The following is a 13,618-nucleotide window of genomic DNA, read 5'->3' on the forward strand; positions in this document are numbered from 1 at the left end:
CTGTTGGTTGTTTTGTCCTTCAGAATCAGAGAATGCAGAGTGGTCTTAGTTGAAGGTAAAGCCAGAGGCTGTGCCTATCCAGCTCCTTACTTGGATGAATATGGTGAAACAGATCCTGGCCTGAAGTAAGAGTTTTTTTTATTTAAATTTAGTCACATTAAAGGTAATACTTCCCCAAAGTTTTTAAGATACCAACTGTCCTAATGTTTGCATGCTCTGTTCATTTTAATCAACCATTCTTCATCATTAATTAGATTTAATTGACACTAATATATAAAAGAAAGAAATCTGGAATGTCCAGTGAGGGGCTTCAGACTAAAATGGATATTCATTGTTTCCATTGCAATACTTGAAACTTTTTATTAGTCAGCTATATCAGCCATCTTTGCTTTAGCAAAGCAAAATACTTAGAATCTGAATTTTTCTATATCATTCCTGGTATTAGATACTGGAGGACTGTTCATGATGTATGAGAAAGAGGAAATAAGGCACAATGGTTACAAAAGTACACATGGTTACAAAAGTACAGCTAAAGATTAGATCTCCATACAATAAATTGTCTCTTTGTTTAATTGAAGTTGTGGGGTGTTTTTTTTTTTTAATATTACTTGGAATGAACAGGCTTACTAGATGGGATTTGGAACTTCTTTTATCATACAGAGATTTGTTTTTATTGTGACAGCATTTGACCTGTAGAGATATTCTTTGGATTTTAAAAATCTGAGAAAGCCCTAGCCAGTTTGGCTCAGTAGATAGAGCATCGGCCTGCCCACCGAAGGGTCCCAGGTTCGATTCCGGTCAAGGGCACGTACTGGGTTGCAGGCTTCTCCCCAGCCTGGCCTTGTTGGGGATTGTGCAGGAGGCAACCAATCAATGTGTTTCTCTCACATTGATCTTTCCCTCTCTCTTTCACTCTCCCTAAAAATCAATGGAAAAATACCCTCGAGTGAAGATTAAAAAAAAAAATCTGAGTTGTGAAAGTTGTTAATAACTGAGGATAAGACATCTGATTTGTTCCAAAAAGGTGCAAAGAAGCAGAATTTTAAAATTAATTAGGCAGTTGAGACATACCCAGCTAGCTGAGATACTGGAGTGCTTCAGGAATGAGAATCTCACAGTTATCCATTATTGGCAACAGCCAAACTTAAGTCATTTTGGATTAGTTGTTATATAGTGTTACAAACGGTGCAGCCTTAGAATTGTTGTGGAGTAATTTGATTTAAATGTGTGCTAATCACCAGCAAATTTGTTGTGTCATAAGGACAGCTATAACCAAATATTTCTGAAGAGCAGAATATAATTTGAGGGCTTAGTGTTACATCTCAAATCTAACCTTTACTATGCAAAGATCAGAAATCAAAGCTGATGAATCCAAAAAGCCAATTAGAGCTCCACTCAGACTAACCACCTAAAAAAAAGCTGCTTCAAATTATAAACCTTGTTGGCCATTTAAATGAGGTCCCATAATGCTCATGGTATACCTATTTTCTGAATAATCAACGAGTAAATTTCTGCTTCAATAGCTAAATGACCTATCAAGTTCTTAGTGATCAAAGGTGAAGAGAAAATATCCCTTTTAAAACCCTGTCCTGGTGATTCCTCCCAGCTCAAAAAACAACTCAAGAGTTCTGGCTAATTTAGGCAACAAAGTGTGGCAGTTATTTGATCAAACTTACATGTTGGTTTTTGTTTTTTTCCCTGAAGGCGAGGCAACCCCCTTCATTTGTGTCATGAGAGGTATCGGAAGCTCCATTTGGTGTGGCAACAACACTGCATAATAGAAGAGATTGCTAGGAGCCAAGAAACTAATCAGATGTTATTTGGATTCAACTGGCAGTCATTATGAGCTCCAACTCTGCCTCGGAACAATCACGAATGAAGACTATAATGAAGACTGATTCAAAATTATGGAGACTTTTCGGAGGGCTGGAGAAGGGTTGGAGGGTCTTTTGCTCCTTGTCCAGTTGTGTCCAGATTCATATAAATCAATAAAATATTCCTTATTGGAGTATTGCTTTCAATTAGTGAACATATGCTTGAAGGAAAAGAAGAGCATAGGCTAATCTGTTCTGTTTTAGAACACTGAAGAAATGCTTCTTCACCCCAAGTGTCTGATTCTGCTAATATATCCAGAAAACTTATTTCCCTTTCTAATCTGTCCCATTTCATCTCATCTCCCTGATCAATGAAGTCACATCAAGCAACTGTGGACATTATTATATGATAGTTAAATATGCAGTTTTGTTATTGGTGGTCCCCACCCCCGACTTAATTTAGCTAGCATTGAATCACTGACAAGATTCTAATAATCTGTGATTTTCTTCTTGCAGCTAAAGAGGAATTGCAGAAACCATTCAGTATGCGTCAGTTGGAAAATTCTGTAATTGAGAAAGTTTTCCAAAAAAGTAAAATTTTAGTCATTTCTCTTTTAAGGAAATACCCTAATGTGCTACTTACTGTTTCAGTTAGAAATTAAATGAAATCTCTATATGGACTGAGTTGCCACTTCTAAGGCAAATTTCTGCCAGTATTAGGATAGTGCATTCATTATTCATCCCTGATGGGACAGAGTCTATCTATAATCCTCACCTCTGACCACAAATATCTTTGTTGAGTTTTGAAATTTTACTTTCCATTTTCCAAAAGCAAGTTTCTAAAATGAGTTCACTCATCTCGTGAGGTGGTACCATCCTATTTGACTCTTAGAAATCTGATGCAGTTCTGATGTAAACTATCTATAGAATGAAGAAAGAAAAATTCCCTCAGTGAACAGAGCATGACAGCTGTAAATTAGGACAATCAAATTGAAGCCGATTCTGCAACTTCCTATGTCTTTATAAAAGACTAATCATTTGTTATCTGTGTGTAACCTTTTCATAAACTGATTTTTATGACTAGTACAAACAACCAAAAAAGCCATGTGATCAATAGTCTGTGTCCTGTTATAACATGCTGTGGTTGAGCCATCTTGTTTATAAATAATCAAGCTCTCCAAAATCTGTGCAAACTTTAACTTTTATCAAGAACTTGTGATGTAAAACAGCAGACAGAAGATAAATTGAAATCTTCCATTTTAGCTTCTGTTGTATGTGGAGTAATGTTAGGAGTTTGAAAGATGCATTCAAAAATCATATTTTGCCTTTAGTGACTAGTGTCATATATGTGTGTAAATGTTTTCCTACTTTCTTAGTGCTCAGCAAAGGCAAGCAAATAAAAATATGTGAAGTGATTGATGATGCACATTTGGGGGCAGATTTTTTTTGGTATTTCTATGTAAAATAAAGGTGGATTTTGCATTAAGTAATTGGCATGAACAGGCATCAGAATCACAATCTACTTGAGTAATTATTGAGAAGGTATCAGAAAATTGATAAACTTCACTGAACAATTTGTAATATTGATAGGAGAGGATCAGAAAATTCAGTATTCAGTTTGTCAAATTTGCCAGTATGATTAAGTGATTAGAACATTTCCCTTTATTTCTTATGTGACTTAGTTGAATGGATTGGCTAACTGGGAAGTCTGAGCCAGGATAGTCAACAGATGCCGACTTCTGCCCTAATTGACCGGCCCCAGTTTAGCAAAGATAAACTGACTTTAAATTTCTAGTCTTTTTATATTCACTTCGCAAATTCTGGGGTTAAGCTCTCAAGCTGCCAGGACTATCCCACATTAGCCAGTCAGACCTTTATTGCCAAAGAACCTATTTCATATTGAGTTCCACTTATTGAGTTAGATTCAGATCTCTGCACTATAGATGAACATATGTCTCAGTGCTGCCCCCAGCCCAAGGGATTTCTAATTATATTCAAATACCTTAGGGGTTTGCCTTCATCATTGCAAACAATTTAATCATGCTTATGAAATTTACTTTAAAAATTAACAAAAGATCACTTTATTTTTATTTGTGTAGAATGTGGAGGAACTAGTTCAACAAGGTAACTCCAAAACTGTGTTTTTCTAATGCTTGGTGTGAGGGGTCAGGAGGAGTTTTTATGATGCGGTAAAGGAAAACATATATCTGTATAATTAATTTATTATGTTGGTGTATGGGCTGTGAGTTCATCCTTTAGTGGTCATTTGTCATTTCATAACAACTATGCATTTGGTTCACTGTGATGATGATCTATATTTAGTGACTGCAACATGTTTATACCACTGTTTCAGATTCCATCCATGATGAAGTTATACAAATAATGCTTATATTGATATCTTTTATTGCAAAATGTAAATTTAAAACTTGTATAATGTTCTTGTGCTTTTTGAAATAAAATATCTTATATGTGTATATTTAAAAGGAAAAAAAGGGACTTCTTATATTTGGGGATAGGGTTTGAAGTATAAAAATCTATACCTAGAAATGAGCTCTAGTTAAAAGTTATCCTTGTCAGCCCAGACAAAATTTATTTTTAATCCTCACCCGAGGATATGTTTTTTATTGATTTTAGAGAGGAAGGGAGAGAAAGAAACACCAGTGTGAGAGAGAAACATCTATCAACCTAGATATGTGCCCTGACTGAGAATTGAACCTGCAACCTTTTGGTGAACAGGACGATGCTACAACCAACTGAGCCACCCAGCCAGAGCCCAAACAAACTCTTTAAAAGACATAGGTATGGCCCTAGCCTGTTTGGCTCAGTGGATAAGAGTGTTGACCTGCAGACTGAAGGGTCCCAGGTTCGATTCCAATCAAGGACTCATGCCAGGTTGCAGGCTTGATACCCAGTAGGGAGCATGCAGGGGGCAGCCAATCAATGATTCTCATCATTGATGTTTCTATCTCTCCCTCTCTCTTCCTCTCTGAAATCAATAAATATATTTTTTTAAAAGACATAGGTTTTTAGTGTAATGGTCTCCAAACTTTAACCATACATTCCATCAGTAAATAAGTCTTAAACATTCATTATGTATTTCTATATTCATGTAATACTGCACTAATACCTTAAGTACATTGTCCTAAAATGGAGATTTTAAAAAGTCAGTTGAAGAATAGAATATTTCTATTTAAATATCTGATAAGTAAATCTATACATCCCTTTGGTAGCACACCCTGTGGGGAGACAACTATCTAAAGCAGCACTATACAGCCCAGCAGTGTGGCTCAATGGTTGAGCGTCAATCCATGAACCAGTGGACACCGGTTCTATTCCCAATCATATATTAGGAAAGCAACAGACAGTTTTTAAAGACAATATTAACAGCATTACATAAAGATATTAGTGTAAAGTTTCAACTAGAACTACAATACAATACCAAAAGTGAAGGAAAAGCCAAGAAGATAGACTACATAGTAAAACAATATAAATCTAGACCAATTTATCAATTTAAATGGGTTAACTCACTTATTTAGGAAAATATCAGGTGAGCAACAAATAGAGTCAGGTGGAAAATAAAGACATTAAACCCAATTTTTAAATGGGCAAAAGATTTGCATAATTTTTCTCCAGAAAAGATACACAAATTGGTAATAACTACATAAGAGGATGTTCAACATTATTAATCATTAGAAAAATGCAAATCAAAACCACAATGGAATACCATTTCATACCTACCTACTAGGATGGCTATTATTGAAAAGACAAACAATAACATGTTGGTGAAGATGTGGTAAACTGAAACCAAATAGATGCAGTCCTTCACTTTGTACAGGAGAGAATTACTGCAAATGTGGCAAGCAATTTTAATAACCAATGGAAAAGATTACTATTGTTCCATAGCCTTCAAAAATTTTGGTTAAGCCTGGCCAGTGTGGCGTAGTGGTTGAGCGTGGACCTCTGAACCAGGGGGTCACGGTTCAATTCCTGGTCTGGGCACATACCCAGGTTGCAGGCTTGATCCCCAGTGTGTGGCGTGCAGGAGGCAGCCAATCAATGATTTTCTCTCATCATTGATGTTTCTATCTCTCTCCCCCTCTCCCTTTCTCTCTGTAATCAATAAAAAAATATTTAAAAAAAAATAAAGCCTGCTTTAAAATATTTTTGGTTGAAAATTTACTGTCAGTTATAAATAAATAGGGAAATGAAAACAGTAAATAATGTTTATTTAGCACAATGTAATTTATAACAGAAACATTGAAAATTAAAGTATTTTATTTCTCTGTTTTTAATTAGCAAGAAAAATGAGAGTGCTTGCCTGCTTCTCTTTGTATAACTTATGATACAGTGTGGGCATCTGTCTATGCTTTGGCAAATCGTCATACTTCTAAGTTTGAATCGGCTTTCAACATTTTATCCTCTGTGCTCGATGTTGTGAAATGCTTCCAAGAGTTGCTTTAATGTGAAGGGTTTGTTTTGCCAGTGTCATTTCTTCTGGGCCATTCATCGTAACCAATTATTTATTTTGTCTTCACTAAGTTTCTCTGCATACCTAGAGTCTCTCAAATAGCAGTGGTGTTGACAGTTCCACAGTTAACTGTTTCTTCTATAACATCTATACCATTTATATTTGACCCAAGCTTCACTTCCAGCATTATTAGTTTAGTTTATTTGCTGCACTTTTATCTTTGTTGGCTAATTTCCTCTATTAATGACCCATTCTTGTAAAATGTCACATGGGTTTATCACTGGGAGACAAGGAGACAATACGATGATACTTCTGTCCCTAAGCTGAATAACATGTGCAATGTCCCATCACCAATGGACTTTGGAAGAAGTGGCATAATTGGTCACTGATCATGACACGCATCTGTTATTTAGTGATTTGTAGACTAAAGAACTAACAGTAAAGGTCTCACTTTATGCAATTATAGTTAATATACCACTGTAAGTGAAATATGAACTGTGCTGTTGAAGAACTAATGTTAATTTAATAAAACATACAAATTAAAAATCTTGCATTATAGGAACCGTGCAAACTGAGGACTTTCATCAAGCAAAACCACAGGATAAGTAGACACATTAATAAAGGAGACTCTAGCAAACATCTACCAAACCTAGATAAAGTGAACAAAAAATTAATAAGGATATAGTCGACCCAAACAACATAATCATTGTGTTAGTTGGCTCCTATACTAAGCTGATACTGAGACAGTTTTGTGAGTACAAAAGGTTTAAGTTGCTGCACTAATCCATTCAGTCACAACTGGGCACGGGTAATGAAGTGGATCATATAAATTTCACACATGTTCCTCCCTGTCTTTATCTAACCGTAGCTCTAACCTCCTCTGTTGATCTGTGTCAATTACCTCTGCCAAAATAGTGACTCCTCTTGCTTTCTAGTCACTGCGTACATGAAGTCCAAAAGACCCAGGCTGCAGCCATAGTTTCTAGTCAGTAGGATTCTTGCTGTGTCCCCTGGCAAGAGTGAGCCCCTTAGGAACCATGACTTCTAACCCTGAAAACCAGAGTCGCAGGAACAGGAAGCAGAGTCCTCCAGGGAGTCATTGGGAATTATGTTGACTGGAGCTACTCCTTGGTTCCACCCCAGATATTCTTCGATTGGAAACATAGCACCACATAAAGTTTTCTGATTCAGTGCATATACTGCATCCTGGAGGATGGCACCCCACCCTCACAGAGCATTGCCTCTAAGCTGACACTTCAAACGCACCTGCCACAGGCCATTCCAACATTCTGTCAGCTCAGCCACTCCTGCACCTCCATACCCTGATTGTATGCTATCTTGCGTGGAATTCCACATTAGCAGAATAGGTACCCTGTAAGCCCCCAGGCAGCAATACTACCTGAAGCTCTGTGGGCAAACTCCTACCATGAATAGGTATCTAATCTTATGAAAATAAAGCACTGACTCTTAGGATAAGAGCATCCTAGTGTAGTCAACTTGCTACCAAGCAGCTGGTTGATCTCCTTAAAGAACAATGCTCTATGAAATACTGCTAGAGCAGTGGACTCTATTGCTGGCAGGATGGACATTCAAAGGTGGCAGTAGATTTTCCTCTGGCTTGTCCAGAGTAAATCATTTGGGCATAAAATAACAAAGGATCCCAAGTCAAATTTATAGAAAATATTCCTTTATTAACTTTTGGTCGAGAATATGTTTGTATATTTTCAGAAAACAACTCCAAGACCATGTGGATTCCTGCAACAGAGAGGAATTGACAGGACTGCTCCAGCCATGAAGACAGAAGAGAAACAGTCCAGAGATGGAAGATGCTGATGACGCCTTGCCATACTAGCAGACAGCAGCTGTGCATCACTGAAGATTGCCCAGGACCAAACCAGAGACGGTTGGACCTGCATCATCACCATTTGTCCACCATCCAGAACTGAAATATCATTGCTGACATGTACACATAAGGAACTGTTTGACATTGAAATTGGTACTCAAAAGAACTGTTTGCCCAGAAAGAAACTCACTATAGACTGATTCATTTGCATAACCATTATGGCTTGTCTCATTTTCGGTTCTTATAAGTGTATTTCTTGTATCACATGAACTCACGCATCTAGGGGAAATAATGAACAACATAAACTGATGAACAAAAACAGACCCGGAGACAGGGAAGCATCGATCAGACTGTCAAACCTCAGAGGGAAGGTAGGGGAGGGTGGGGGAAAGGGGAAGAGATCAACCAAAGGACTTGTATGCATGCATATAAGCCTAACCAGTGGTCACGGACAACAGGGGGGAGGGGGTATACGTGGGGAGGGGTTTGGGATGGGAATGAGGGAATGAGGACAATTATGTGATACCATAATCAATAAATTTTTTTTAAAAAAAGGTGGCAGTAGAACTAAGAGTCTTGGTAAGTGCAAGTCCATGTTTTGGGGCTTATGATTAACCTCCATCCATTCATGTGTCTATTGTGTCAGCTGCCAAAGGATGCTAATATCTGAGTTATTTTGACTACTTGATTGTTTAGTACCTCTTCTATAATGGATGCTTTCTGGTGAGCATGAACATCTAATGCAAAGGTTTTCACACTTTGTGCACACACCAGTATATCCATACATAGTAACATACAATGTGTACTCTTTATTTTCAGATTCTTTTGCCTGTGAGATTCATCTGTGTTGTTATATGAACCAGAAGCTATTTCCTTATATTGCTAAATAGTATTCAACTATATAAATACACAAAGGCTTATCTCTTATTGATAGACATCTGAATTTTTTTCTAATTTTTGGCTATTTATCAATAAAGAACATTTTTATACAAGTGTTTTATTGTAGACATATGCATTTGTTACTTTTGGAGACTGTGTGTGTATATATAGGATGGGGCAAAAGGAGATTTACAGTTGTTCATATGGAAAATAATACAGGAATTAGTAAATAATAATACAAGAATAAACTATTTTGCATACTCACAACTGTAAGCCTACTTTTGCCACATACTGTATATATATATGTGTGTGTATATGTATTTATATTGTGACATATATACATTATACATATGTATGAAGGGCTATTTAACTTTTTAAGAAATTGTCAAATATTTTCCCAAATTTCAACTTGCTCCATATTGTTGTCAACACTTGGAATTATCTTTTTAATTGTAGCCATTTTGGTAGGTATATAGCTCATTGTCTCATTAAATTTTTTTTATAAATGTTTCCTTTTAACATTTCAGTGTAGAACCAGTGAATTTTTTTTTCTTTCTTTCTTAAAGAAAGATCTATTGATCTCAGAGAGGAAGGGAGAAGGGGGGTGGGGAGGAACATCAATGATGAGAGAGAATCATTGATCGGCTGCCTCCTGTACACCCCACACTGGGATCAAACCCGCAACCCTGGCATGTGCCTTTAATTGGAATTGAACCCAGGACCCTTCAGTCCACAGGCTGACGCTCTATCCACTGAGCAAAACGGCCAAGGCTGTCTCATTAAATTTAATACTTTTTTTTTAGATGTTTTTAGGATATACTGTGTAGATAGATAATATCCTTTTTTCCTCTTCCCTTTCAGTATTTACACCTTTTTTTCTCCTCTTACTGCATGGGCTGGAGTATAGTGTGTGGCAACTTAATGGCAAGAGTGGTTAATGATCATAAAGAGCTTTGTAAATGCTGCTATAAAGGAAATGAGGAACTTTTCATAGATGGATAATGTGGTCCAGTTTGCATTTTAAAAGAGCTCTCTGGCTACAGTACGGGGCGGGGAGGGGGAAAAAGTCACCATGGAAGACTAGAAGGAAGACCAGTTAGAAGGCTCCTGAAGTGGGGCTCAAGGAGACACGCTGGCTACACCAGCCTCTCCGGAACGGAGATAGGAAGTGGTAACCTAAGCTAGGAAAATAGCAATTGGAATGAAGAATAAAATTGATTTTTGAAAGATAAAATATGTCTGTCTCCACTTAGTCAGCATCAAGGTTAATTTTAGTAAACCAATCAATAAAGATATGCACATATATCAAGCCAATTTTAGGATAGACATTTTCTTTAGGGAAACCAGAAGCCACTAAAAAGAACATTTTAATAAATGCTATCAAACTATTAAAAAGAACTTGAAATAAATGAAGCTATTGGATTCAATGTAAAATGAAAATAATGCAACTCAATGAATGCAAAATCAGTTACTAGAACTTATCTATAATAATCTATAATAATAAAAGCATAATATGCAAAATGACTGGATGGCTGAACAGCAAATGAACGTCCGGACAACCTTCTGGACGAAGCCGGGGCTGCAAGGGCCTACTCCTGCACGAACTTAGTGCATTGGGTCTCTAGTTTTCTTATAAACATGCTCCAGTCAGGGCAGGTAACAAGTTCCTTAAGCCAGCTTCCAGAGCTGGCTAGCTAAATTGTATAACAGTTGATGTGGTCCTTGATCAGGAATATAGATGAACTAAAAAAAGTACATTACACCTGGCTGATCCTATATAATAAAAGCCTAATATGCTAAGTGTCCGGTCATCCAGTTGGCCATTCAACCAATCAAAGTGTAATATGCTAATGATATGCTAAGGCCACTCAACTGCTCGCTATGACATGCACTGACCACCAGGGGGCAGACACTTCGACTGGTAAGTTAGCTTGTTGCTGGGGTCCAGCCAATCAGGACTGAGTGAGATGGGCCAGACATGCCCTGGAGCCCTCCCGTGGTCCCTCCCCAGCTGGCTAACCTCCCGTGTCCCTCCCTGGCCCCGATCATGCACCAGTGGGGTCCCTTGGCCTGGCCTGCACCCTCTCACAATCCAGGACCCCTCAGGGGATGTCAGAGAGCCAGTTTCGGCCTGATCCCATAGGCCAGGCTGAGGGACCCCACTGGTGCACGAATTCGTGCACTGGGCCTCTAGTAATAAAATAATAAGGTCATTTCAATTTAGAATAAAATGACATTCTAAGCAGAAAAGAAGGTGACAAAAGCAGAAAATTTGAATTGAGTTATACAAAAAGACAAAAGCAGGTGACTTGGAGAATGTAACTCACTTGGCTGTGACATCCACCCAAAGCCTCAATAGCTCTATAACTGCCTCCTTTACTCTTGGTCTTTCTTCTTTTTTGACCTGAGTCCTCCCTTCATCCTTAGTACTAGTAAATGCCACACTTCGTAGCATTTCCCACAACTTTGATTCCATCTCTAGGTGAAAAATTTTCAAATCAACTGTCCAGCCTTGGCCTCAGACTTACATTTCCAACTTTTTACCTGGTAGTGTTCCTGGATCTTCAAGCTCATAGACTCTAAAATCAAACTCATCCTCTGATCCAAACCAGTTGTTCCTCTCTTCTCTTTCTGTTAAAGTTACCACCATTGTCCAAGTCATGCAGTTTAGACATCTAAATTATTTTTTACTCTTCCTTCCACAGTAACTCAGTTGCCAAATGTGCCAAATCTCATTAATTGTTCCTTCAAATTATACCCTGCACCTTACTATCATCACCTGACTTCAGGCTCTTCTCACACCTTCACCAGAACAGTTGCAATAGCCTCTTTGTTGGTATTCTTGCCTTTAGTTTCTTACTTTCTTGAATTCTGCATGTTGTCATACATTTAATCTTCCTAAAGCACAGATCTGATAATATCTCCAATTGATACAGTGGCTCCTCAGTAGCAATGCATGGTCAAAAACTTTCAGTGGCTCACGAAATGGAGGAGCCTCTAAAACATGGCTCCAAGTAATTTTTCTGAAGTTTTCTTCTCTTCCTTTGCAACCAGTGATACTCTGACTTGTAGCCAATTTGTAAAAATAATTTTTTAAAAATCCTTAAAATTTTCTCTCCACTCAAATATAGGCTGCAGATATTGACTTCCTTCCAAAGAATATAGTAGGAAAGTGGGGAGCTGGGGGTGTAACTTTGCAGTGGAGGAGACTGACAAACCCTATTTCAGCCAGGTGATCAAAGTCAATATCAATAGTGGTAAATCATGTTGGTGGTATGTATCCTTGCTATGATGTAATGAAAATGGCACTTTTTGCCATTTAAGCCTTAACCCAAATCTAATAAAAAACAAAAAAAAACAAATTCCAGTAGAGGAGCATCCTACAAAATACTTGACCAATACTCCTCAAAACTGTCGAAGTCATCAAAAACAAGGTTGCCATAGTCATAGGAACCTTAAGAAAACATGACATCTAAATGTAATGCAGTATTTTGGATGGGATTCTAGAACAGAAAAAGATATTAGGCAAAAACTAAGGAAATCTGAATAAACGATGGACTTAATTAATGCCAGTGTATCGATATTATTTTCTTAATTATAACAAATGGAACATACAAATGTACGCTGTTAGTAATAGGAGAAGCTGGATAAGATGATATGGGAACTCTTTGCACTACGTTCTCAATTTTTCTGTAAATCTAAAACTATTCCAAAAAATAGTCTTTTTTGTTTTTGTTTTGTTTTTTTTTTTTTTTTTTTTTCTTTTTTTTTTTTTAATTTCTTTATTGATTAAGGTGTCACATATTTGTCCTCATCCCCCCATTCCCATCCCACCCCTCTCCCCACGCATGCCCCGATCCCCTGTTGAACTTAACCGTTGGATAGGCTTATATGCATGCATACAGGTCCTTTGGTTGAACTCTCCCCCTCCCCCCACCCTCCCCCTACCCTCCCGTATCCTCCCTCTAAGGCCCGATATTCCGATCGATGCCTCCTTGCTTCTGGTTCTGTTCTTGTTCCTCAGTCTATGTTGTTCATCATTTCCTCTAGATGAACGAGATCAAATGTCACTAGATATATACTAATGTTTTGTTTTTTAAAAATATTTTTTATTGATTCCATAGAGGAAGGGAGAGGTAGAAGCATCAATGATGATAGAGAATCATTGATTAGCTGCCTCCTGCATGTTCCACACTGGAATCAAACCATGACCTCCTGGTTCATAGGTCGATGCTCAACCACTGAGCCATGCCAGCCAGGCCAAAAAAATAGCTTATTTTAAAAGTCTTATTTCCAAATGAATATTATACAATCATTAAAAAATAATGAGGCAGATCTTTAATAATAAACTCTAAAAATATATTATTAATGAAAAAAGAAAGCTGCAGAACATTGCTGCTTGCTTTTTATGTAAAGAAAAAGGATGTGTAGCAGTATTTGTTTGCACATGCATAAGCAAGTACCCAATACACCAGTCACAGGAGTAGGGGAATTGAGCGACTAGAAGACATGCACGTGAAAGAGACTTACTCTTTACAATATATCGTGTGTGTGTGTGTGTGTGTGTGTGTGTGTGTGTGTGTGTGTGTGTGTGTGATGTGCCATTGAGTTAGT

At 37.6% G+C, this 13,618-nt stretch overlaps 1 protein-coding gene across 1 annotated transcript in view; it reads left to right on the forward strand.

The window, feature by feature from the left end:
• UBR1 (ubiquitin protein ligase E3 component n-recognin 1) overlaps positions 1–2,008 on the forward strand; it is a 141,880-nt gene extending 139,872 nt beyond the window's left edge. The window contains exons 46-47 of the mRNA XM_008143048.3: positions 24–125; positions 1,705–2,008. Coding sequence (XP_008141270.2) covers positions 24–125; positions 1,705–1,846 — 244 coding nt within the window. The 3' untranslated portion in view covers positions 1,847–2,008. The remainder of the gene's footprint in view (positions 1–23; positions 126–1,704) is intronic.
• The last annotated feature ends 11,610 nt before the right edge of the window (positions 2,009–13,618 follow it).

Source organism: Eptesicus fuscus, chromosome 5, assembly GCF_027574615.1.
Source record: "Eptesicus fuscus isolate TK198812 chromosome 5, DD_ASM_mEF_20220401, whole genome shotgun sequence".
NCBI classification, from domain to species: domain Eukaryota; kingdom Metazoa; phylum Chordata; class Mammalia; order Chiroptera; family Vespertilionidae; genus Eptesicus; species Eptesicus fuscus.